Below are 24,829 nucleotides of genomic sequence, written 5' to 3' on the forward strand. Positions count from 1 at the left end.
AAGAGCCCAAATATAACTCCTGACACTTCTCAGGTCTTCTAGCACATGGCATCCTGCACAGGCTGAGGCTGAAGTCATATTCATCCTCCCAGCTACATCCACCCACATGACAGGATAATGCAGTGATCCAAAGCTATTTCACTGTTCTGAGGTCTTAACTTTTGGGATGAGCTCATTAATTCACAAATGATAGAATCCAGGTCAGAAGTTAGGCAGATGTGGATTCAAGTCCAGGCTCTTACATTTCACTAGCTATTTTACCTAGGGCAAAATCCAATCTTATTATTATTATTTTTTAAAACCCCCCAACTTAGGAGAATATCACCTATTCTGGAGATAATACTGAAGAGTTCAGCAGAACAAAACAGAGAGAGATCAAGAGTAAAAGAAGATGAGTAGTTGAAAGCATGGATAATGGATTGGGAAGTGCCAATATACTTATACAGGAGTTTCCAGAGTAAAAGCCAAAATTAAAACCAAGCAAACAAAAGAAACCCTTGGTTTGGCATAGAAGTAATATTTAAAGAGATAACAACAGAGAATATCCCAGAACTGAGGAAAGACACAAGCCCTCAGACTGAAAAGACACTATGAGTAAAGCAGCATGAATAAAAATAAACCCATCCTAGATACATTACAGTAAATTGTAGATTATAAGGTGAAAGAAGTTCTTAGAAAAGATGGTTTCTACAAAAGAATGACAACTGGATTGATAAATAATTTTTCACCAATAAAAACAGATGAGAAGAAACAAATTTTCAAACGAAGAAGGAAAACTGTCAATGTACAGCTTCATACCCAGATAAACTACCTTCAAAAGTCATAGTAAAATAAAGACATTTCAGACATACAAAGACAAAATGGGTTTGTAGATCCTCACTGAAAGAAATATTAAAGACATAATTCAGCAAGAAGAAAAGTGAACCCACAGGGAAAGAATGGTGAACACACATGTTGATAAATTGTAAAACTAACTACAGTCTATGTTTTTAGTGTTTTTTTAAAAAGTTAATATTCTAAACACGATAAGATTTGTACATGAGGGTGTCCAATGTGTAGCTTAAGTTTATTAAAATCTTCGAATTGTTTAGGAAGAGAATAAAGATACTACATAATTCAGAATTGTTAATTTATGTGATTTCCATACATGTAGGTTTTTCAGTATTCTGGGTGAGGTTCCCAAAAAACCTCCCTGGAAAAGCAGTATGTCTCTCTTTTCCATTTTGTAGACACAGTCTTTCTATAATAATTTATAAATAGCTTGCCTTCAATTAAGTTCATGTTTTAAGCTACGCTGTGGAAGGTTTGCTTAGGATCTTCTCTCCCCCTCTCCTTTGGTCTTTTTCCCAGCTGAGTCATTTCCTTTCTGTTTTAATTTCCTTCATTTCTCACATTTGAACTTCAATTAAATAAATTTAAAAAAATCTTCCCCAACCCTCAACTCTTTTACCCCCTTTTAACTTTTATTTTGTCATCATTTCAGATCTACAGAAAAGTTGCAAGAACAGTATAAAGAATTCCTATTTACTCACCATATAGATTCCCGAAATGTCAACACGTTATCATAATGGCTCTACCTTCTCTCTCTTCCCACTTGTGTGTGTATGCACACACACATTATTTTATTACATATACGTTTTATCTGTATAAAATGTTTTTCTGAACTATTTGAGAATAAATTTAAGACATGATGTCCCTCTACCCCTACATCCTTAAGCATGGTCAGTTCTGCTATGTGACATATATCTTCCTAAAAATCACCATGCTTGGGGCACAATGCTCAAAAACTTCATCAGAGACATGTTAGAAATAAGACAGAAACCTAACAAAAATAGTGCCATTTTATACATGTACAATGGATAAGAAATATAGAAATACTATAATAAATGTCATTTTTACCTTGAAAAAGATCTGAAGTTTGCCACGGAAGTGGGTATCAGAAGGGCTGCAGCACATGGGTAGATTTTGAAGTGGTGGAAGGATGAAAAATTGTAACACTGTTGTGGACAGGATGTGTGTGGCTCATCACACACGTGACGAACTGAAGGAGCTGGCAGATGTTAGAGATATGTGCGTGTGCACATTCTGTGTATTTCTATACATCTTGGTTAATTTGGCTGCAGTTTTCTGCATTCACCTAGTATTTCTTATGGATGATATCATGCAAAATCAAACATGAAATTTACATCATGTTCAAATTGTTCCCTAATATATGAATTGCATTAGTACAGTCTTGTGTTGCTAAAACAGGCATTACAGCAAACTGTATTTCCTAAAATCAAGAATGATGTCTTATATAACCACAGTATATTGATCAAAATCAGGCAATTAACATCGGTACAGTAAAAAATCTAAGGACTTTACTCAGAATTCATCAATTGTCCCAATAATGTCTTTTACAGCAAAAGAAAATCCTGGATCATACACTGTGTGCAGTTGTCCTGTCTCTTAGTTCTTGGGTCTTTCTTTGTTGCAAGACATTAACATTTTTGAAGAGTATAGGCCAGCTACTTTGTAGAATGTTCCTCAATTCAGGTCAAACCCTCTACTCTTACCTCAATCTATCACTGTCGGCTAAAGCACTATTAATGCCCGAAATCTTCCTGAATGTGATTCAAGTGTGGAGGTAGGGTCTGTGTCTTTTATCATAGTTCCCTTTGAAAAATCAAGTGAAATCTGCATTGGGAAGCCTAGAAAATGGCAGTTACCCAACAGCCCTTAAAATAAAAGTCCCTTCTTTTAAGAGAATTAAAAACTAAAAGACACACAGAAGACCCATCCACCACAGAAAGTAATTGGCTTACCACACTCCAAAGTATAGGAAGTACACGTCACTCATCAAACAGTCATTTTTAGAAGTCTGATGTTCAGATTAATATTTTAGGAAGGCTATTGTGACTGGGGGAAGAAGGTTGGGTACTAACATTTTCTGAGCATCTACAATGTGATAATTATACACATTGTGGTAATATGCATTTAATCCTCATAGCAGCTCTGTGAAGTTGGCATGAATGTTCCAATTTGATAGATAAGGAAACTGAGCTAGGACACGAACGCCTGTCTATCTTGCTCTAACTCTTACATGCTTTCTCTTGTATCTCAGTGTATCTTCTAAGACTTGCCAGGGTTCTCATGTGTATTAATCAGCAAAAAAGATACCAGTAAGGCTGCAGACCAGGGCAGAGCATGAATCAGAGAAGCCGAATCTCAGACGTGGATAAATAATGCGGATAGTATTTCAGATGTGGATAAATAACACGAGTAGTGGCTGTCACTGCTTTACCCAGAGCTCGCACTCACAAACACCAGCCCCGTGCACAAGTACATCTAGGATGTTTTATGTAGAAACTGCACAGTCACAAGTTAACATTTGGATGAATTAACTCATTTTGGCTTCCTCAGTTTCTGCTGCTGAAATGTCTCTCCTGGAAAAAGAAGAGTATGTTTTCTACAGAGCCAAGCCCTGTATCTGAATCACAATTCTGTGACTTCTTTGCCACGAGGTTGTTGAGTGCCAAGCTCTGTGTCAAGCATATAGTAGGTGTTCAATATATGTTTCAAAAAACATTTTGAAAATACTTTTACTCAGTTTAATGGTGCACTTTTCCCTCAACTGGATTCTTATCTTGACGAAAAAGAAAATGGCACAATTCATTCACTCATTCATTCACTCCCTCACTCTCTTTAGTGCACTGAAAAGAGGGCTAAGCGATCTGTAAGAACATTCTATCCTTTAGCTTTCTGAGGTTTAGAACAGGAAGATTCTAGATAACAGATAAGAACTGGTATAACAAAACCATTTCTCTCTCTAAATAACAGAGGAAGAAAAGGTCCCCCAGTGGAGCCTGACTTTCTCAGATTCCAAAGCTGACCTGCCATTCCCTGTGCTATAAATGGAGTTCAGAAAGACAAACCTCTTGGAGTTTGTCTGGTTTTTCTGTGTGTACCCATCCTATGGGGTGTCTGAAGAGCTGGAAACTGGAGGAAAAGGGTCTTCTAACCAGTCAGGTAGGTTTTAGAGTAGGGTGCATGACGCTGCCACTATTGAGGGGGACCCATCAGATCATTTTGAGACTCTCTCTTCAAAGCTGCAGGGAGCAATTTACTTGTCGAACAATTTGTCCAAATTTCCAAATTCTTTCTTCCTAGAAAGGCCAATAAAGAGCAAAGGTTGTGAACAGAATTTTCTGTGTTTAGTTACCAAAAACCTGGGGAAAGAATGTTTACTTACATTCAAATTAAGCCACCCCCTCTCCCCTCCAAGGCCACTGAGGAAATCCAGAACCTTGACATGCTGGGGCCAGCCACACTTCAACATCCTTAGGAAGCCTGAAATGTGTTACACTAGTCGGGTGCAGATCTTGCAATCTGAGCTGGATTTTAAACACAATATCAAATTCTAGAATTCGGAAATTAGTAACAGTTTATTTTATAATTTCACTGAATTTCACTTAATTTACCATGTGATTCATATTTACACATGAAAGACTATATGTAACCTATATTAAGTTATGTAGAATCATAATAAAATGATGATCTGTGAAGCTATCACCCAACTTAAGAAGCAGACATTATCACTGCATTGTCTTGGTGTCCCTCCAATGCCTCCTCCTGCCCCTCTCCCTAGACCCCACTAACTCCTATCCTCAATCCTCAATTCTGTTTCTCATTCCCTAAAGAGCCTTTTAAAATAGTTTTACCACATGTCTATTTGGCCTAAATAATATTTAGTTTTGTTTACTATTGAGCCTTAAAAATTAGTACTGTATGTTGCTAAAATTCATCCCCGTTGTTTCTTCACTAATTCAGTAATTTTTATGCCTGTATAATATTCCATCACACAAACATACTATAATTTATCTATTTTCCTTTGATGTCTATTTGAATTGTTTCGAGTTTTTTGCTGCTACGAAAATTTTTGTACGTCTCCTAGCCTAAATGGGCAAGAGTTTCAACTTTATAAAATAATGTCAAACTGTTCTCTAAAACTGAGATACCAGTAGCTAAATAAGAGCACCTATTGCTCTACATGGTCACTAATGTAAGTATCTGACTTCTTAACTTTTGCCAATTTGATAGGTGCAAAATGTAATGAGGACTTGGTCTTAATTTCAGTTTCCTTGATTTATTAGTGGAATTGAGTATATTTTCAATATATGAACAGAAACATCTACTCATATCTTTTCCCGTTTCAATTTTTACTGATTCAAAGAAATTCTTTATATAATCTAGAAACCAAGCCTTGGTCCATTAAAGTTGCAAATATCTTCCTTCAGTCCGTGGTTTGTTTTTTTCCCCCACTTTCTTTACAGTATCTATTTATTTGTCTAGGAACAAAGTTCTACCTAACCTTCTCTCAGAAATAAGATTCAAAATGATGAAACTGGACGTAGACCAAGAACCTAGCAGATATCCTTGATTCTTCTCTTTCCCTCATCCAACACATTAGCAAGTCTTGTCACCAAGTTATATCACAAATCTGACCACTGCTCTCCATCACCACTTGGCCATGGTGATCTCTCCCTGGTCCCCTTGACGGCTCACTGACTTCTTCTCTGGAGCCCTACAGCCCTTCCCCACACAGCAGCCAAAACAAGCTTCTTAAAACTTGAATTTCATCAAGCTACTCTTCTGTTTAAAGTCCCTCCAATGGTTTCCACTGTACTGAGGTTAAAATCCAAACTCTTCCTGAACCCAAAGTCCTTCTCAATCCAGCCTTTGCTGACCTCTCCAACCTCATCTTCTGTGATTCTCCCCTGGTGCACTCAGTTTCAGCCATGCTGTCTTACTTTCTGTCCCTCAAAGGGGCCAAAATCATTTCTATGTCAGGTCTCTGTACTTGCTGTGTGTTTTGCCTAGAAGGCTTTTATCCCACATATCTGTATACCTGTTACTTCTCATTCAGGTCTTAGTCCAGATGCTATCTCCTTGGAGAAGAGAACAAAAAAAGCAAAAAATATCTCCACACTTCCCCCAAACCTATTACTTGCTACCCGCTACAGTATTTTCTCTTCTTTGTGGCATTTGTCACTATCTGAAATCATCTTCTTCCATTTTTTGTTCATGTTTACTAGTTGCATTTCTCCAGTAGAATGTAAGTTTCATGAGGGGACTTACTACACTTGTGGATTTCTCAGGAAGGAATGGAAAATCAGAAACAAGGGATTCTGAGAATTTGGTGGTGATAATGGTAGTAGCATAATTTAAAAAAAATCTTCAAATCCCCACTAAAAAAGGCAGAACAACTAGACAGCAAACTTCATATCAATGTGCAACATTTACAACAAAGCTGGGTAAACAACGGACCCCAAAATGCAAGCAGGTGAGTACAAACCATCAACACTGCAAATCACCAACAGACAACAGACTTGGTGTCAGCATCTGCACTGATAGACGTAAGAGTGTGTGAACCTCCAACCAGCCAACAGAACCTTGCAGAAAGCTCAGTGGGCCAATTTAAGAACTGCAGCTGAAACTGGGAGGTTTCTGGTCTCTGCACCAGTTGAGAGTGCAAGGGACCTACAATAAGAAGGATTAAAGGGGCTGGAGTGGTCTAGCCCTTACAAGCCCTATGAGGTCCTATGAACTTGAGAGAATGTGTCAGAACTCCTTTCCAGGACAGGGATCCACAATGGGGAGAAGCTGCTGGGAGTGGAATCAAGACTGAGCAGGAAAGACACAAGGGAGTGGAGGGTCTCAAAGTGGGAGAAGGGAACACAGCTAGAAGAGTTCACAAGGTAGCTGTCAAATTTTTGAACACTACCAAAAATAACAGAAGAGGGAGCTCTGTGAAGCCAGAAAAGCTTTCTGGAACTCAGTCTCATTCTTAAGTCAGGCAAAACTAATTTCACACAAAAATGAATAACATAAAGGCACTGAGGTCAAATCCTACACAAAGTTATAAGAAGAAAAGAATATGTCTACAAAAATATATCCTGAAAGATATGCCCACAAAATAGATTAAAATTGCAATCTACTATGTCAAAATGAGCTAAAGACATTAAGAAAATTATACAAAGCAAGAAAGAACAACATATTCAAATCATAAAAGCTTAGAAATGAGGGGATAGAGCTCAGGAAAGAATTAAAAATAAAAGAAAAATCCTTTTCTGAAATGAAGACTAAACTAGAGTGAACGTAAGAACATATCAACTCAGCAGGTAATGCTGTAAGAAAAATAAAAGAAAAAGAGAAAAACTTTAACAATAAAGAAGAATTCTATCTTAATATTTAATATAACGCTTAAAAGAGGAAAAGATAAAAAAGATTTTAAAGAAAGAGAAAAATATTGAAGATGGGCAAAGAAGATTGAACATACAAATAACTGGAGCCCCTGAAGAGGAAAAAAAAGTAAAATAAAATAACCACTGCTAAAAACCTATCATTCAAGAAAATTTTCTTGAATTAAAAAAAGAAACAAACTTGAAACTGTCTGTTTCATATATGTTGAAAGACCACATTATATACCTGAGACTGCAGACCCAGAATGACCACCCAAGACAGGCTAATACAAGTACTGGACTTTAAAAGAAAGAGAAAAAAATCCTTGGCATCTAATAAAAAAAAGAACACATGATTTATTAAAGAAAGAAAATTAAGATTATCATCAGACTTTTATAGGAACACTTTTTGCCAAAAGAGAATATAGTTATACATTGAAGATATTCAAGGAAAGAAAGTATGAGCCAAGGATTTTATATCCAACAAAATTGACTCTCATCTAGGAAGTGCACAGGAAAATTATTACTAACCTTTCATGATGACAGGAATATTGCTCCCATGAGCGTTCCTGAGGAATCTACCAGGGATCAGCTTCAGAAAACCAAAAATGGCTGAAGAGCCATCACTGTTAGGACTGGTTACAGTTACCTGAAGACAGACTGAAAAAGGGCTGAGAGGGAGAGAGTCTAGTGCATAATGGCAGTATGTTCTACCAAAGTAAATACAGTTCAACTAGCCAAAATCTGCAGGGAGACAAGGGAGAGAATATGCAGAACAAAGTTAAAAGATTTTCTGTAATCATGCTGGTGGTAATATTTGTAGTGTTTACTGAGGTTGCTGGGTATGGAAATAAATTAGTAATTATGGGATATTCGAATTCTGTTATCCCCTGTGCCCTTGGAAGCCAGAATACTCAGTACAGAAGAAAGGAAATACAAACGTAATCGAGAAGAGGTTAAGCAAAAGGTCTGGAGTCTCACATGTTGATTAGAAGTACCCACGTATACACATATATATGTACACATCTATCATCTATCTCCTACCTCTGTCCACTGAAAGGGCCTGGAAACAGTGACCAACCCAGGAGCAGTGAGAGCAGTGGTCTTGAGATACTACTTCTCACTAAAAGAAACCAATGCTTCTTGAAGAAATGTCTGATCCAGGTTTAGGGGCAGGAAAGGCACAAGATGAGCCTGGAGAATCTTGTAATATCAGATAACAAGGGAGCTATTAAAGGCTACTAAAGTCATGCAACACCCCCCCCCCCACCAAAAAAATCCCAAAACATACTCAGGGCCAATGTGAAGACAGTCTGGCCAAAGATGAGATAGTCTGAGTTTCAATAACAATAATAACTGCAACAGACCCAAATTCATCAAAGATGTTTAAATCCATCAGGTCATAATAATACATATATAAAATAATTGTCATGTTTTATGGGTGTTGAGGGACTAATTCATTATACTAAAAACTGGCAAGTAAAGGGAAAGAATCAAGCATTTATCTTGTCTTTGCTATGTGAGCTGTGACACTGGGTAACAAAACAGTAAATGAGGAAAAATGTCTATTTATAAAATATTTCCCCCAATAAGTGAAAAATAAATGATAAGCTGAGAACACTACTATTTTGCAACTCCCAATGAACAGATAAAGGCATAAGCATCATTGGCTACTAAAAGTCACTAAAGGAGACACAACCAGACTTGATATGCCTCCTTTATTCTTGCCAGATATCTCCTGCAGTCTCACCAAAAACTTCACCTCAGTCTATTGAATTTCAAAATCCAGCCAACAATTAGCAGGAAAGAGAGGACAGAGGAAAATGGTGAATGGCACCATGATTATGCAATCAGCAAAATCCATACAGTGGGAAATTCTACAGGTATGGGTTCTTCAACAAATAAATTGGAATGACATGAAAGGGGTGGAGGAGGAACCTATAAGTAAAAAAGAATTAAAAGCCATATAATTTTTTTTTTCAGTGGCCAAGACTAAACCATAGCATCTAGGAATAAACATTTGAGTAATAAAACTATTTTTTTAAAATATGAAAGTCAGGATGGTGGTTACTTTTGGCAAGAGGAAAAGGATTTTGATGGAAGGAGTTTCTGGGGTGGGTAGTAAAGCTCTATTTCTCATCCTGGGCAGTGTTGGTTTCATGATAATTCATTAAGCTGTTCATTTGATTAAGGCAGTTTTCTTTAACTGTTTTACAACAAAAGGATTTTTTAAAAAATGTATAATGGTATCTACCTAGTGGGAAACAGTATAAAGATTGAATGTCAATCTTTCTTTGTAAAGTGTCATCATGATGAGAATTCTTACTATCTTTTTCATTACAATATACTGTCTTTACTTGGAAAAAGAAAACCCCATACCTACTCCACTGTTTCCTCAGAGGACAGAATGTAGAGAAAACTCAGGTATAAATTAAAGAGTTATTTTTATCTACTTAAAAACTAGTATTGGTGATAACAGAGGGGGCTATGTGTGAGTGGGGATAGGAGGTACATAAGAAATCTCTGTATCTTCCACTTAATTTTTCTGTGAACCTTAAGCTGCTCTAAAATACAAAGTTTATTTTTTTAAAAGCTCCACCTAATATTAAGTTCTTCCATGCCAGGCACCATGCTGTATTTTCTCATTTAGTCTCCACAACAATCCTGTGAGGCAGATACATTTGGTCTCACCCTTTTACAGATGAGGAAACTAAAGCACAGAGGGGTTAATTAACTTGCTCAAAATTACATCAAATGAAAAGAGGAACCCAGGTCTTCTGACTCCTGTGGGCAGGTGCCATATTTGATCCATCTTTTGGTGCCTAGTATCCACTTACGGAATTAAACTGACTTACTGAATACTAAAGATCAGGAAATAGATATTAAGGTTACATAAGTTACTACCTGTAACATCGCTTCTTGCAAGTAGAGAGAAAAGAGGCATGAGTTCCTTTGAGCCCAGCAGTCACAGAGACCCTCCCCTAGGATAGACTGGTCTCCCTAACACTAGAGCTTGAGTCCAAGCTGGCTTTCTGCATCAAGATTAAATGTGTTTGGGAAACTGGAGAGATGAAAGAAACAGCTCCATGCTGCTGACAGCAGGGAGTGCAGCGAAAATGTTTTCTGTACCCTAGGAATGCAAAGTCACCACCCTGACACATTGAATTATCAACTCCAGACTAAGAAGCGAGATGTTAGAGTTCACATTTCTTCACTAGGTGCTGGAAACCATCACCAAAGAGGATGAGAAACAGCATGGGACCAGTGGAAAAAACAGCAGTTCTAGAAGCAGACAGCCCTGACCCCCAATCCTGGCCCCATCTCCTAACAGCACCTACTCACCCAGGGGCTCTCTATCCCCTTCCTTGGCTTTCTTTTTCTGCACAACACTTATCACCACCTGACACATTATATACTGACTTTCATCTTTGTTTCCTGTCTATGTCTGACTAGAATTTAAGAGACGTGAGGGCGGGGACTTTATTTTGTTCACTGCTGCATCTCTAAGCACCTAGAACAGTGTGTGGCATAGTAAGGTCTTGTTAAATGTTTGTTGAAAGTTGTTGATTTAAATTATTTCAACTCTCCCTGCTTTAAGTTCCCTACTTATCAAACTGGGGATATACATCATGCACATTTAATCAAGAAAACGTAAATAAAGGGCAAGAAGTAGGAGTTCAGTAGATAGGGGGTTTTCCCTCACATACTTGTCTTGCATAACATTCCTTAACAGAGGATAAAACTAACTAACTCAGGATAAAATTTCCCCTTCAAAGAATAGATAATGACATTTTAAGCTGGTGATTGACTTGCTCAGGACACTCTCAAACCTAGATCATTTTTAATGCTGTAAAGGTGAGAGTAAAAGTACATCACAGTAGGAATATGAGCAAAGAAAGTCTCAAGTAAACGGCTGATGAATAATGCCAGTGAGCTGTGACTGATGAGAACAGGGTGAGTGGAGATCTGCCAGGTCACATCACTAACAGGGACCAGCAAACCAAACATAAATAATCTCTGGTTAAAGGCTTTCCAAATTCCTGCCACACCTCCCTGGAATGTGACTGCTGGTGAACCAGGCACGCACTGGATACAAGGGAAGCTGCCTCCATGGTTGGTGTGGAGGGGTGGTAGGTTAACAGAGAACAAGTGCTTTACATTCACCACCTCATTTAATTCATAAAACAAATAAAACCCCATGGTTCAGCAGGGATGGGCTTCCAAAGGTTTCCGATCTCGTAAGTGGTGGCTTTCCTGGAATCTCTACTTTCTTTAGCCTGTACTGAACTGGTAACAATACATGCACAGAATCTCTCCAACACTGGAATATCCCATCACACATTTTACAAGCTTCCTCTGCCTCCGACACCCCCAGGAAGTGAATATAATAAGAAATTAGACCTCTACTAGATAATAATCGCTAGCTAATAAAATTTCAGCCAATTCACTGAGGTCTAGAGTAGTCGGATCATTATAAAATAGGAACCAGGTAGACATATGTCAGAGAAGCCCTGTGAAGGTATCATTTAAGTAGAGTTTCTCTTTCCTATTTTACAATTCAGGAACTAAGGTTTAGGAAAGTACAGTAACTTGCAGAGTCACACAGCTGGGAAGAGGCAGAGTCCAGCTTGGTACCAGTTCTAACTATAAATCAGGGGGCATTTAACTTCATCATGCTGTTTATTATTTGCTGGGGGAGGGTGGCGTGTCACTAAATTGCCTTAATATCGTGGATCTGCGAGTGCTGGTTCTGAGCCTGTCTGATCTCAGACCCACTCTCCACTCTTCTATTCTGTACAGAAGGGAGGATGAGTTTTCTGGGCTCCCGAGTCAGCTGGCTTCCTGCTTGGTTTGGCACACGGGAGGTGCAGTTGGGAGCTGAGGAGGAGGAGGAGGAATGGAAGAAGCTTAGTGTTTCTCCTCTCTCCCCTGCTGGGGTGGGCTGCCCAGCAGCAGTTCGCCCCCTCTCTGACCCAAGCGCCCACGGCACAGACCCACACGTTCCAGCTTTTGTCAGGTGACCCTGGCCCTTGACATAGGCACACCACCTCTGCTGTTGCTAATCGCTGGATTACCTCTCTGCTCCTGTCAGTGGGAACAACCATTTCCTTGCATTGTTTTCCCTCTTGTAAACATCTGAAGGGGTTCCTGTTGTCCTGCGTAGATCCTGACTGATACACGGATCAGGTTGCTGGACTTAGGGGACCAGTCGGTGGCCTGTATAAACTGAGTGATGGCTGGGCTCTGTGTCTCAAGCCCACCTGTTGGCCACAATCCTCTGACTAGACAAGAAATGCTTTGGAAAATAAACATGCCTTTTTTTTTTTTTCCTGAGGCTCATAGCAATGAGACTGGGGTGAAATGAAGGCAGTTGGTATCCTAACTCTGTGGTTTTACAGCAAGAAAAATTCATCATCAATCATTAGCTAAAACAGTGTTTCCCAAACTGTGGTGAGAAGTAGTAGATGCGTGGAATGTTAATAGGTATTTTGTGGGGAAAAGGGTTTTGAAAAATGCTGGGTTAAACAAAGTTAACCAGATTTCTTTACAGTAAGGCTGTAGTAATGTACATTGTAAACACTGTAAAAAATGAGTTACAATATGCAATATGTGACAATCACAAATTTTATGTGATCAGAAAACATAACATCTTGTGGATCTAATATTTCAAGGACTGCTCTTCTAGAGATGCTGGTTTACGGTGTTACTGCTAAACTCTACTGTGGCCTTCGAGGTCTTTCACAGACTGGAGCCGACCCCTTCTTCACTTCATTCCCAGCCATGCTCCTTCCTATCTCTGCTCCAGATGAACGACCACTCACAGTACCCGATAGAGCCATGCAGTTTCAATGCCTGCTGACTTTGCATGTGCTACCTTCTACCCCTGCTCCTGGGGAACTGCCACTCCTCCTGCAAGGTGCATCCTCCCTGGGGAAGCTTTCCCTCAGCATCCAGGCAGAAGTGACTGGTCATGCGTTTGGATGTCCACCACCTCGTACAACATTCTACTACAGCAGTTACCACACTTAGTGCATCTCTCTGCTTACCTTGTCTCTACCCCGCATGGCCCATAAGAACAGGACTGCATCTTATTTGTCACTGTTTGCAAGCCAGTGCCCTAGGCAGGGTGGTCACCCGGTCAAGTTTGTGGGGTGAACAAGCACACCGAGATTTGAAATATTTTTATCATTTCCTTTGCTAAGGTTTGATTATAATTGACTAAAAATTCATGATAAATCAAATAAAAGCTCCATTGTTATGATGATTTCTAATCAATTAATTTTATATTAATGTAGCTTTTATGATGAAAATAACTGATTAAAAAAAATCCTAAAATCAATTGAAAAACAACTATGGTCACGAATATTTAGCACCTGGGTTAACACTGCTACCAGAAAGCTCACCACTAGGTGTCAGCCAAGGAAAAGAGGAGGGAGGGCTGCGCTTGCCAGTGTTTTCACTTTTTCATCCAATTATCACCGTAAATATCAAATATTTAAACAACAAAATATTAGGCAATTAAAAGCATCTATTAAAGGAATGTTTTTTAAAAGATATCTAAAATTTTGACATTTCCCCTTTGCAAAATAGTTTATAAATGGTGTTAGTTTAACCTGTAGTTTTCAAGAAACATTTGCACAGATTAGAGACACTGACTCCTAAGAGGAGACCAGCTCAGTTTTCTTCTGAAATGCCCTCAAACTGTACATAACACAGACCATATGGTAACCACTACTGTGGTGAGCGGTCAGAGGAAAGAGCGTGGTTGCTAGAATCAGGCAGATGCAAGGTCCGAATCCTGGCTCTGCTACTTCTTTAAAAAGTGACATAACCTTTCCTAGCCTTGGTTTCTCAACAATAAAATGGGGCCACACCACTTTATCTGTAAAAATAAAATAAGGGAACACACGTAAAGAGTGTAGCATAAAATAAATGTCTCATATTTTCTTTTTCTTGAGACTTCAAATCTCAACGATTTTTTTTTTTAAACAAAATGGTGTTTCAGCTCCCAAACTACTAAGGACACTGTAACTAGGGACTATTATAATTTCACTCACTCCACAGAGAATTATCAAGCACCTTCTATGTATCAGGCTCTGTGCCAGCGATACATGAGTAGTCATGACACTCCACGGTGGCTTCCGCTTCTTTGTGAACGGGTAGCATAAGGCTGAATGCAGCTGTCTATTTCTGAGAATATACCCACACCCCATAGAAAATCAGTGTGGCTGCATGTCCGAGGGGTTGGGGGGTGGGAGGAGGAAATCTACAACTTTATTCTCTAATCATCAGAAAAACCATAATGTCCTCCACAGAACAAATCGACCATCATTCCATCTTATGTTACTAAATCCTTACTGTGTGCCGGGGGTATAAGAAATAACAAGACAAAATCTTGTTCTTAAGAAGCTCACAGTCTAGCTATGTACACGAAGACATGCATCATTGTTTCAGGCTCCAAACTGTCAAATGTTATCATTGCTAAAAAAGGATCAGAAAGGTTTCCTTTTCAGAGTCTCACTGAAAAAGTAAAAGACCCTAAAGCAAGATCATTTGACTTAAAACACTGGTAACAATACCATTTCTCTCTGCCACTGCTTCTGCAAAGATATGGTATTGAAAACTGCCACCATGGATTCAGCTTACTTCATTAACATACTTGCCTCTTGTATTTTCCTAACTAGAACTGAGTATTTACTACACACGGTGATTTCACAGAGGGTGAGCCTCCCCAGATCCTAACTGCCTGTGGTTAGCAACCATGCAGATGCTGAGCTGTGCCTTTGTTTCACATTTACACATTCATGGTATGGTATTTATGTCAGATTCTTCTGATACTCTAAGATGAAGCTGCGGATAATTTTTTTAAAACTAAGCTTCTATATTGTGCAACACTGAAATATGACCACCAGTATTTCTGATGCATAGTAAGGGGAAATAGGTATCATTCATTCATTTGTTCATCCATTCATTCAACATTTAATGAGCACCTACTAAATATTAGAATATGTGAGGGACACCAAGGAGTACAAAACACGGTCCCATCCTATAGGAACAAAGTAAGAAAGGAGCTAGGATTATTAAATGAGATCAAGTTAAAGCCTGGAATTCCTCCTAGGTAGTCTAAGATACACTAGCTGTGTTTTATTTTTCAAGTATTTTAGAACATATGGGAATTTCATTTTGATCATATTCAGTGATGCTATTTGAAATCATTCAGTTAAGCTTGATCATTGTGTTTAAGTGGATTTCCTGCCAGTTCTCATCTTCTCTCATTTAAGGACCAACTTTTTACTTGAGCAGTCTACTTCTAGAACAATGGCTCTCAGTTCAGTGAGCATTCACAGTTGATTCAAGGTGCCAGGACTCCCAAACTGTTCCTGAATAACGTCAGTGCCCCTGGAAGGTAGACAGTGGAGATCTGGTGCCAACATGGAACAAGGGTCATCTTCTCCCAATGGGCAAAAAATGTTTTGATAAAATAGAAGGAAAGGTTTTCAATTATATTTTCTCTTCTGCATTTAAAAACTAAGTAATGCATTTCTCCATTTTAAACCCTTGGTCCCACAACTCCCATTTGCCTGTAAGTGCTGGTGAGCAATAACATGAATGAGTAAATATCAAATAAACAATGAAGGAAATAATTAAACGTGATTTCTTATAAATCCTTTATTATTTGAGATAAAAGCTAAACTTTCATAGTTACTTCAAAAGAGGAATAAACGGGCCAGAATCTCATTGTGTTTTCACTGGTTCCAGGTAGCCTGACACTTCTGAATAAGCATGGCCACCACTGCTCCAGAACGTGGCAGTCTCATTTTCCTCCCCCTCCTCCTTTACCTTCTTATCATCCAGGAAAGGTCACTCTCATTTAGTTAAAATCTACTATCAGCAAAAACTACATTATTGCTATTTTTCTCAACAGTCCTACAAGGCAGGCATTATTTCTGCTTTACAGATGAGAAAGCTGAGACTCAAAGAGGTTAAGGGACTTCTAAGGTCATCTTCTGGCAGATAACAGAGCCAGGATAAAAGCCCAGGTGACTCCAAAGACCACACTCTCTCCATCACACTCAGTATCCTCCTTAGCCCCCAAGTCCTGGTGTTGGGAGCACCTCCCCTTGTCCCTGCCTCATTCCTCGGACATGATCTTGACTTGGGATGAACACTAAAATGAGAAAAAATGGTAACCAGTAAACTACCAGCTCCTTCTCTAGTCCACTGTAGACCCTTGTGTCAATGCATCTATTTAGCTCAGGTCTGTAGGTTTTGGCTATAATTCCCTACCTACTTGCCTAAAACTAACTGGAAAATAAGAAAATCTTTCACCAACTTTTCCTACAGAACATTCATGGGTACATATCCATGCTTCACAAACCTACCACTGTCCACTTAAAAATAGCACAGGCTCTGTGTGGAAAACAATTTGGTGGTTCCTCAAAAAGGTAAACATAAAATTACTGTATGACCCAGCCATTCCACTCCTAGCATATACCTCAAAAGAATTGACAATAGGGACTCAGACAGATACTTGCACAGGAATGTTCACAGCAGCATTATTCTCAAAAGCCAAAAGGTGGAAACAACCCAGTGTCCATTACCAGATGAATGGATAAACAAAATGTGGTCTATATGTACACAAGGTGGAATATTATTCAGCCATTAAAAGGGATGAAGTTCTGACACATGCTACAATGTGGATGAGCCCTGAAAACATGCTAAGTGAAATGAGCCAGACACAGAAGACAAATGTGATCTAATTTCATATATATGTAATATCTAGAATAGGCAAACTCATAGAGACAGAAAGTAGATTAGAGGTTACCAAGGGCTGGTGGGATAGGGGAATTACCAGTTACTTCTTAATGAGTTCAGAATTTCTGTTTGGGGTGATGAAAAAATTTGAAAATACACAGGGCTGGTGGTTGTATAACATTGTGAATGTAGTTAATGCCACTGAATTGTATGCTTAACAACGGCTAAAATGGCAAATTTTATGTTAAGTATGTTTTACCAGAATTGAGGAAAGAAAAAAGCAGGGGCTCTGAAGACAGACGTGGGCTTGATTCCCAGCTCGACCAGGTTGTGTGGCAGACCTCAGAGCGAGCACAGAGGCACACATACCAGCCTCTCCCAGGCTTCACCTAATTTCTCTTTTCCCCTGGTTTCCTCGCTTCCTTATCTCATCGAGGTGCATTGTACATATTGTTTTAAGGTCCCTCAAACATTTTTTTTTTTAGCACAAGATAGAGGCACAGACAAATTAGTAACATCCTTTATATACATGCTGGGTACACTCTGCTTGCCTAAGTGGAGGGCAGGGAGTGCACACCATGAAGCAGTCTTATTCTTTCCATTTTGAGCTGCTCTTAAGCTGAGTCAACGGAAATCTGCTTCCTTACCATGTTGGGACAAGTTGGCACCCAAAGTCAGGTTCCTGCATGCAGACTTGGATTTCTTCTACTCAGAAGACTCCAAAATAAAGCATTTCAAAGGTTTATTCACAAGGATGTTTGGCGGAATATTAATTATAATCTCAAAAAATTGTCAATCTATTAATGATAAAGAACATAAAAACAAATATATATATGTATATGCACGACTGGGACATTGTGCTGTACACCAGAAACTGACACACTGTAACTGACTGTACCTCAATTTAAAAAAAATTGTTAATCTAAATGTCCTGTGTGAGAGAGTGGTTATGGGAATTATGGTAGCTGTACCTGATAGACTATTCTGTAGCTATGTAAAAAAGCCTATGATATAACATTAAATGGAGGAGAAAAACTTTTAACTGAGATTTGGTAGCAGTTACGTAAACATTTTGCATAATGAAAAATAATTAGAAAAAATATACAAAAGGTAGCTGAGGAAGTTGTGTTAGTTCAGTGGAACCAGAGTGATATTTTAATTTTTCTAGTTTGGAAATATTTTTCTATTTTCTGTTATACTAAAAACACATAAATACAGTTTGATTTTTTTTTTTAACCATGAGATCAATGGTGTTACTCAACCAGGAGACAGATACATACGGTATTTTTCTGAACTGCTCCAACGTAGCCTCGTCTGCTCATGCTTGAAAGCCAGGCTATCAATCTGCTTTTATCTTAACTTCTCTGTCTTCAAGGGGTTTTAGGTGGATAAATATGACTCAGCAGAATCATGTGCAAAATCAGGGGCTGTAAGGTGGATGCTGCCAGCGTACCCACAGCTGAATCTGGAAGACCGGCCTCTTGGGAAGGACTAAGCAAGAAGGACTGCAGGAGCTGGCTGCCGGTTGCACAGCCTCCTTCCAGCACTGACATGGTCTGTTGAATACTGTCCCCACCTTAGCCATCACACCCTGCAGCCAGGGGCTGTGCTCCATTCATCCAGGGGAAGCCTGGCCAGCAGACTGGCCCAGAGAAAACCATGTAAGCCTGTTGAATAAACAACCCTCATAGTGCTCCATCTATACTGGCCTTTCCACACAGCTACTGGAACAGAACAGAATGCATCTTAAAGCACCAATCTCCATCAGTCCTGCTCTTTGATCTAACATTTACCAGAGACCTGCAGAAGGCCAGACATGGGAACAAGCACCTTCATCCACACTGCCTTAAGATGACTCCATGGAGCAAGAGCTATGAAATAAGAAACTATGGACAGAAAAAGGGATGCAATTAAAGCACAGAATTCTATTTTTGAAAGTTCTTTAAAACTGAGGCCATCGTGCTAGGAGATGTCTTCCAAAGAGAGGGTGGTGGTTTAGTCTTATTCAGATTTCAAGATGATATAATTTTAAACAAAGGAGTGAGGTAAAAGTAAGATTCTTTTTAAAATTCATTCGCTCCCCCTAGGAGGGAGAAAAGGGAAAATTCAAGGCAAATTCAAGACCCACACTGTTATATATATTCTCCGGAAGTTGCACTCTTCCACCCAGCAGAGAAAGGACCCTTGGCCTAGCAATTAAAATCATTTGTCTTTTATCCTCTCCTTGCCAAAAAGGACCCCAGCCCTAACTAGTTAATCCCTAACACACACTGCTACTCCCAGAGTTGCCTGGCAACTGCTAGGAGGCGTGTCAGAGAGCAAGAAAGGCCTAAATAAATGAGCTGGAGCCTGGGCTGCCGCTTGACACGGATAAAGGGGGTTTTTCCAAATGGGGCTGCCTGGCTGCTTGTGGTTCTCTCATTTAAGTGGAGAAGAACAAGTTGGCTTGGCTGATATTGTTAAATATCTTGGGCTTTGCACCTGATATTCTCTGGGTGACTGAAAAATGGGTCACATGCCCCTGTGATTTGCTGACACTCTCCCCTCTGACAGGCAACACTAACCTCCAAAGCCTACAGACAGGACAGGATGCAATGTGTATGCACTGAATGGAGGCCCTGGCCTCACACATTTCTCTGTTCTTTCATTTCTTTCACCCATGCTTCCATCCACTGTTTCAAAATACACTCATTGATTCCTCCACTATGCCATGACCCGTGCCCGGCACTGGAAATGCAGGGAGAAAGAGCTGTTAGTCTGGAACATGAGGAAACCAGAACAAAGACAGGCGAGACGGTGTGGTGGAAGAAACCTGGGTTTTAGAGTCAGGCCGACCTGAGTTTGACTCCTGGCTCTGCTACTTGTTGGGAAGTCATGGGAAATCTTAGCCCCTCCCCGAGCTGTAACGTAGACTGCAAGGGGCAGTCACGGGGAACTACTGCGAACACGGATGCAAAGCAACTCAGGGACGAACCGAGGTCCGACCTGGCGGGAAGCCGCAGAGCAGGTAGAAGACTTGGCCTCAGCTGGACTCCCTTGGCAGCTCACTTTCCAACCCTCGGAAGTAATAACTCACCTGGCCCTGAAGAGAGAGCCCACCAGTGAGCCCACATGGGTCCTCCCGCCCTGGGACAGGCACATAGCAGAAGGCAGGGACAGAGAGGAGCAGGCTGGCACCAGGCACGTGACTGGACCTTAGCAAGGGGGGGGGGGCCTTCCTCTTCCCTTCCAGGCAGGAGAAAGAAGATGAAGCTTAAGACTCCCCAACAAGCTGCATTTTGAACTTTTTCCAGAAGGAGAGAGAAAAAAAAAGGCCAAGGAGTTCAAAATCTCAAGTGAGCCCTGGGCTGTGGAGGAGGGGTTGCCCATCTCTGCCTCTCAGGGCCCCTGTGGGGATGGTGTAAAAGGAGCCCTGTAGAGTCTGTCATGTTTCATGCTTTAAAAATCCCAAACTCTGTGACTTGGCGGTGACCCGAGTCCCATGACTGCACCTGCTGGCTCAAGCGGGAAACCCCGACACCGCACTGTGCAGGCCCCCCCGCGGGCACAGCACAGCATGGCCCCGGTGCGCCCTCCACGCCCCACACGCTCCTCCAGGCCCTGACCCTCAGGCTGCCTTCTCCCTCAGCCTCGCCCATTCCTCACTCGACCTGCCCCAGAGACTCTCCCCTCTAGGCTACCAGCTGTTTCTGGCCACCAGCTTTCTTTTTCACTTTATGCATCAAAGGCCTTAAATGTACTTGGGTCCTTTAACCCAGTAAATCCATGTAAGGGATTTTGCCTAAGGAAATAATTCATATTGTGCATGAAGATTTATGTAAAGATGTTCACCACAGTGTGATTTAAACTGGTGAAAGATTATCAGCAATCAAAAGGACCAGCGTTGGGATAATGTGGTGGGTCTTGGCACTGATTTCGGATTTTCATCGGGAACCTGAACATTTCTGCGAGTAGGGCCCAGACATTTGCCATTTTAAGAGCCCCACAGGTGATGCCGATCCACAGCCAGGGGTGATTGAGAACCACTGGGGTCACCTGATGGGATACATGCAGCCATTATAAATCACGTTTTACAAGAGTCCTTACATGATGTGAAAATATGCTTATAATATACTAAAAGGAAAAACCAAATAACTGGGAACTAGGTTGCTTTGCCAGGAATATCTCAACTCTCTGAAAGTGAGAAAACCAAAAACCAAAACCAAAATGAAACAACCCCCAAATCCTAGAAGCTTGGTGGAAACATGCTAACATGTTACTTCAACCCCAGATGATAGGATTATAAGTACTTTCTCATTTCTAGTCCTGTTACTTTAAACTTTTTCTTTTGTCTTTTTTTTTTTTTTAAACCAAGAGCAGGTGCTATTTTTATAACCAGAGAAACTACTAAGAGACAAGTGGCTCCAGGGAGGGCGCCCCACCCCCTCCGCACCATGCTGCCTGCCATCCGGCAGGCTCACCGGCACCACTCACCAGCAGCGTGCAGCCTGACTCTTAACACCCTGACCCTGCTTGGGCTCACATGCGCTTTGCAGTCATTATTTTAATTGATCCCACAAACAATCTGGTATGGGAGGTGTTATCCATTTTTTTAAATGAGAAGAATTGGCTAGAATTGAATCAATGGTTTAAAAACCATTTAGATAACATAGTGATGACACTTGGTTAGAAAAATTCTGGCCCTCTGGCTTCCCTCTTGGACTTTCAGAAAAAAGCCATTCTGGTACAGATGAATCAGACTGAAAGCACGACAAACCTGCCTTATTTCATTGATTCTAAGATCCAAACCTCTTCACTTTGTAACATCTCTGAAATTTGGACATGTCTTACAATTGATTGCATCCTTCAATTTATAATTAGCAGCACCTTTTTCATTTTCTTAATGGTACATGAAATAATGGTACATCTTATGATGGAATGGCATCTTATATTCAATGAAATGTACCATGTTTATAACCAAACCCATCATCCTATCCTCAAAATCCTACTTTTAATGGCTATGTAATATTCTACCATATGGATATACTTCAATTTACTTCATCAGTTGTTTATCATTATGGACACAATCTATTCCTTGTTTTTACCATTATAATCTGCTACTGAGAACACCTTTACATCAAGCTTTCCCCTTTTCTACTATGGGTATCATCATCCTCTCCCAGGTCCAAATCTTGGGAGACATTTTGACATTTCTCGCCCCTCATCTCCCATATTTTATCTATTACTGGATTCATGTAGCCATTTCTTCTTCGTGATACCTTTTCCTGGTGTAACCACCAGAGGGCTCTCTTCTGAGCTCCCAACAGTCCCCTGGTCTCCCTGCTTCCAGTTTTCTTTTCAGTCCATCACTGTATTACTGGTCAAACAGGATGTCAGTCACATCCCATCTCTGCTCACACTCCTAGCCTAGCATCCAAGGCTCTGTTAAATTTGGCTCCAACTTCTCCTACATCCCCACCTCCCCAACCAAACTCATGACTTCAGACAAAGTGGCCACAAAGGGTCCTGCCTCCAAGCCTTTGCTCACTCAGATAACTCCACACCCACCACAGGAAGGGGTTGCTTCTGTCTTTCTTTTCCCAAACCTTAGCCATCAGCTCGTTTCACCTTCCTATGACATGTTTTATGGCTCATTTGATCCTTATAACCAACTAGAGATGTAGGATGATAGGTATTCTTATCCTCATTTCACAGGTGAAGAAATTGAAGTCTAAAGAGTTTAAGTGGCTTGCTCAAGGTCGTACAACTCAGAAGTACAGAGCCGGGCTTTAAACTACAGGACTTCACCCTTGTACCCAGTGCCTTTCAGAGCCAAGTGCAAGTACAACCATAAACTTCTCTGGAGGAGGAACTTGTGCCCAGATCATACACTCAGCAATACAGACCAAGAGTCAACAGCCTCCGGATTCTAGATGTATACGTGACAACAATGAGATCATTGTAAGAGCAGAAATACTTCATAACTGTCCGTTCCCAGCAGCCTAAGAAAAGGACTGAGCCATTTGTCCCATTCTCATTTTAAAGACAGCAAGAAAACAGTATTTTCTTTGAATCATACCAGCTCTCAAAACAGCACTGAACCTGACTGTTTGGCTGGGCCCAAGGTCAGGACAAAGAATCAGAGCCACTTCCCTTGGAGATAAGCAGGACATGAGGAACTTGCTTTAAGGTAAAGGGCTTCAGAGGATCTAGGGAAGTATTTCTTAGGAAGCAAAAAGAGTGTGTCCTTTCTGTTATGTGACCATGACGTTGCCTGAAGCTGAAGCAGCCTTAGCAAGGCCTAAGTGCTAGATGGAGGACAATGGAAAAGGAGGATGTGGCATCAGGCTGCTGCGCCCTGAGCACCGGCCACTTCATGGAGAGTGCGCCCCGGAGGAAGGGAATCTCTCTGTGCTTCACTTACACACATGAGGGAGTCATAGCAGTAAAAATGTATTTAACAAGGTGTAACTGCGGCTTATGAGGAAGCATGATCAAGATTCAAAACCAGAGTTTGCATATGAAATGCATTGCCTGTGATCTGCTCAACCTTTGACTTTTAATTTAATAAAATGTTATGGGTTAAGACAAAAACAGAAGCAAACACCCCTGACCTCGGGCACGGCTTCCTTGTGCAAAGAGGCAGGGTTGGGAGGACACTCCCCCGGCGCCTCACCACATACACAACCTCTTTTGGTGAATTCAACAGCCAGATGAATGGCAGGTTTCTTGTGGCCTGTGAGGTACGTGTCTTAGCCCTGACCAAACGTGGATTCGCAACACGCCAAGAAGCTACTCACCGGTTCAATTTTCAGAGCGTTTCGGTAGCTGCCGAAGAAAGCGGCCTGGGCCTTGAGGAAGGCTCTGGCCACACCGTCGCCAGTAGTTGTGGAGACCTTCTTCAGCCGGTTCTTCAGCGATGAGATCTGATGATGGAGAGAAAGGAGACATGGCTGAGGGTAGGGTACACTCAACACATACAGAAGATCCCTCCAGAAAATCCCTGGGAGGGGGATCCATTTGATATCTTAGCTGCTGGGAGAACAGAAATGCATTTAGTGTTAGGGTAGGTTTTTAAAATTTAAATAAATGCTGCTCCTATTAGAGCACATCTAATAAAAACAAAAACAAACTCACTTTCTAAGCAGTTTCAACGTGCCAGGTAAATGCTTTCACATAAATGTTCTTACTTTATTCTTTCAACACTGCTGTAAGGAAGGGACTGTGTTCCCATTTTACAAGGGTGAAACAGTCCCAGAGAGGTTAGATTACGAGGTTCGATTATGCCTAGAACAAACCCAAGAAGTGGCCCGGTTGGAATATAAATCAAAGTCTTGTAATCTAAGCCCAAGACTACACAAACTTTTTTAGTTCCAATTCTACCTCCTTTTCAGATTACTTACAAATATTAGAAATGACTTACATATAATATACATGATCATATACCTCACATCTCATACTATATATTTATTAAATTAATATATTTTATATTTAATAATATATACATTTAAAAGTATATATTATTATATCCCACATACTCTAAAGGAATAATCTTTAAATAGACTTACAGATACACACTTCTATAGCTTATAGATGTGCACGCCACAGATTAAAACAAAATAGACAAGAAAGGCATGGCAATGGGAAAAGAAGAAGCCAGGAATAGATTTAGTATATAAATATAAGCCATAAGGTCTTACATGGTAGCTAGAACTAGACTGCAAATTTGACTTACGAGTCTCCTAATGGTCAAAGCAAAAACAGAAATATGAAAAGTTGTGAAATTCATTGGGTCCAAAGCAGTTGCACACACGAACACAAAATTTCCTGAAAGAAGAACTACAAGAGATTTCTCCTACAAGTGCTCAATGTAG

At 40.4% G+C, this 24,829-nt stretch overlaps 1 protein-coding gene across 4 annotated transcripts in view; it reads right to left on the bottom strand.

The window, feature by feature from the left end:
- Positions 1 to 24,829, bottom strand: part of DENND1A (DENN domain containing 1A) — a 470,496-nt gene that overhangs the window by 120,165 nt on the left and 325,502 nt on the right. For all 4 annotated transcript variants that reach the window (XM_031450416.2, XM_031450417.2, XM_031450418.2 and 1 more), the window contains exon 13: positions 23,756 to 23,881. In XM_031450416.2, the coding sequence (XP_031306276.1) occupies positions 23,756 to 23,881 (126 nt within the window). The remainder of the gene's footprint in view (positions 1 to 23,755; positions 23,882 to 24,829) is intronic.

The sequence above is a fragment of the Camelus dromedarius genome, chromosome 10 (assembly GCF_036321535.1).
Source record: "Camelus dromedarius isolate mCamDro1 chromosome 10, mCamDro1.pat, whole genome shotgun sequence".
NCBI lineage: Eukaryota > Metazoa > Chordata > Mammalia > Artiodactyla > Camelidae > Camelus > Camelus dromedarius.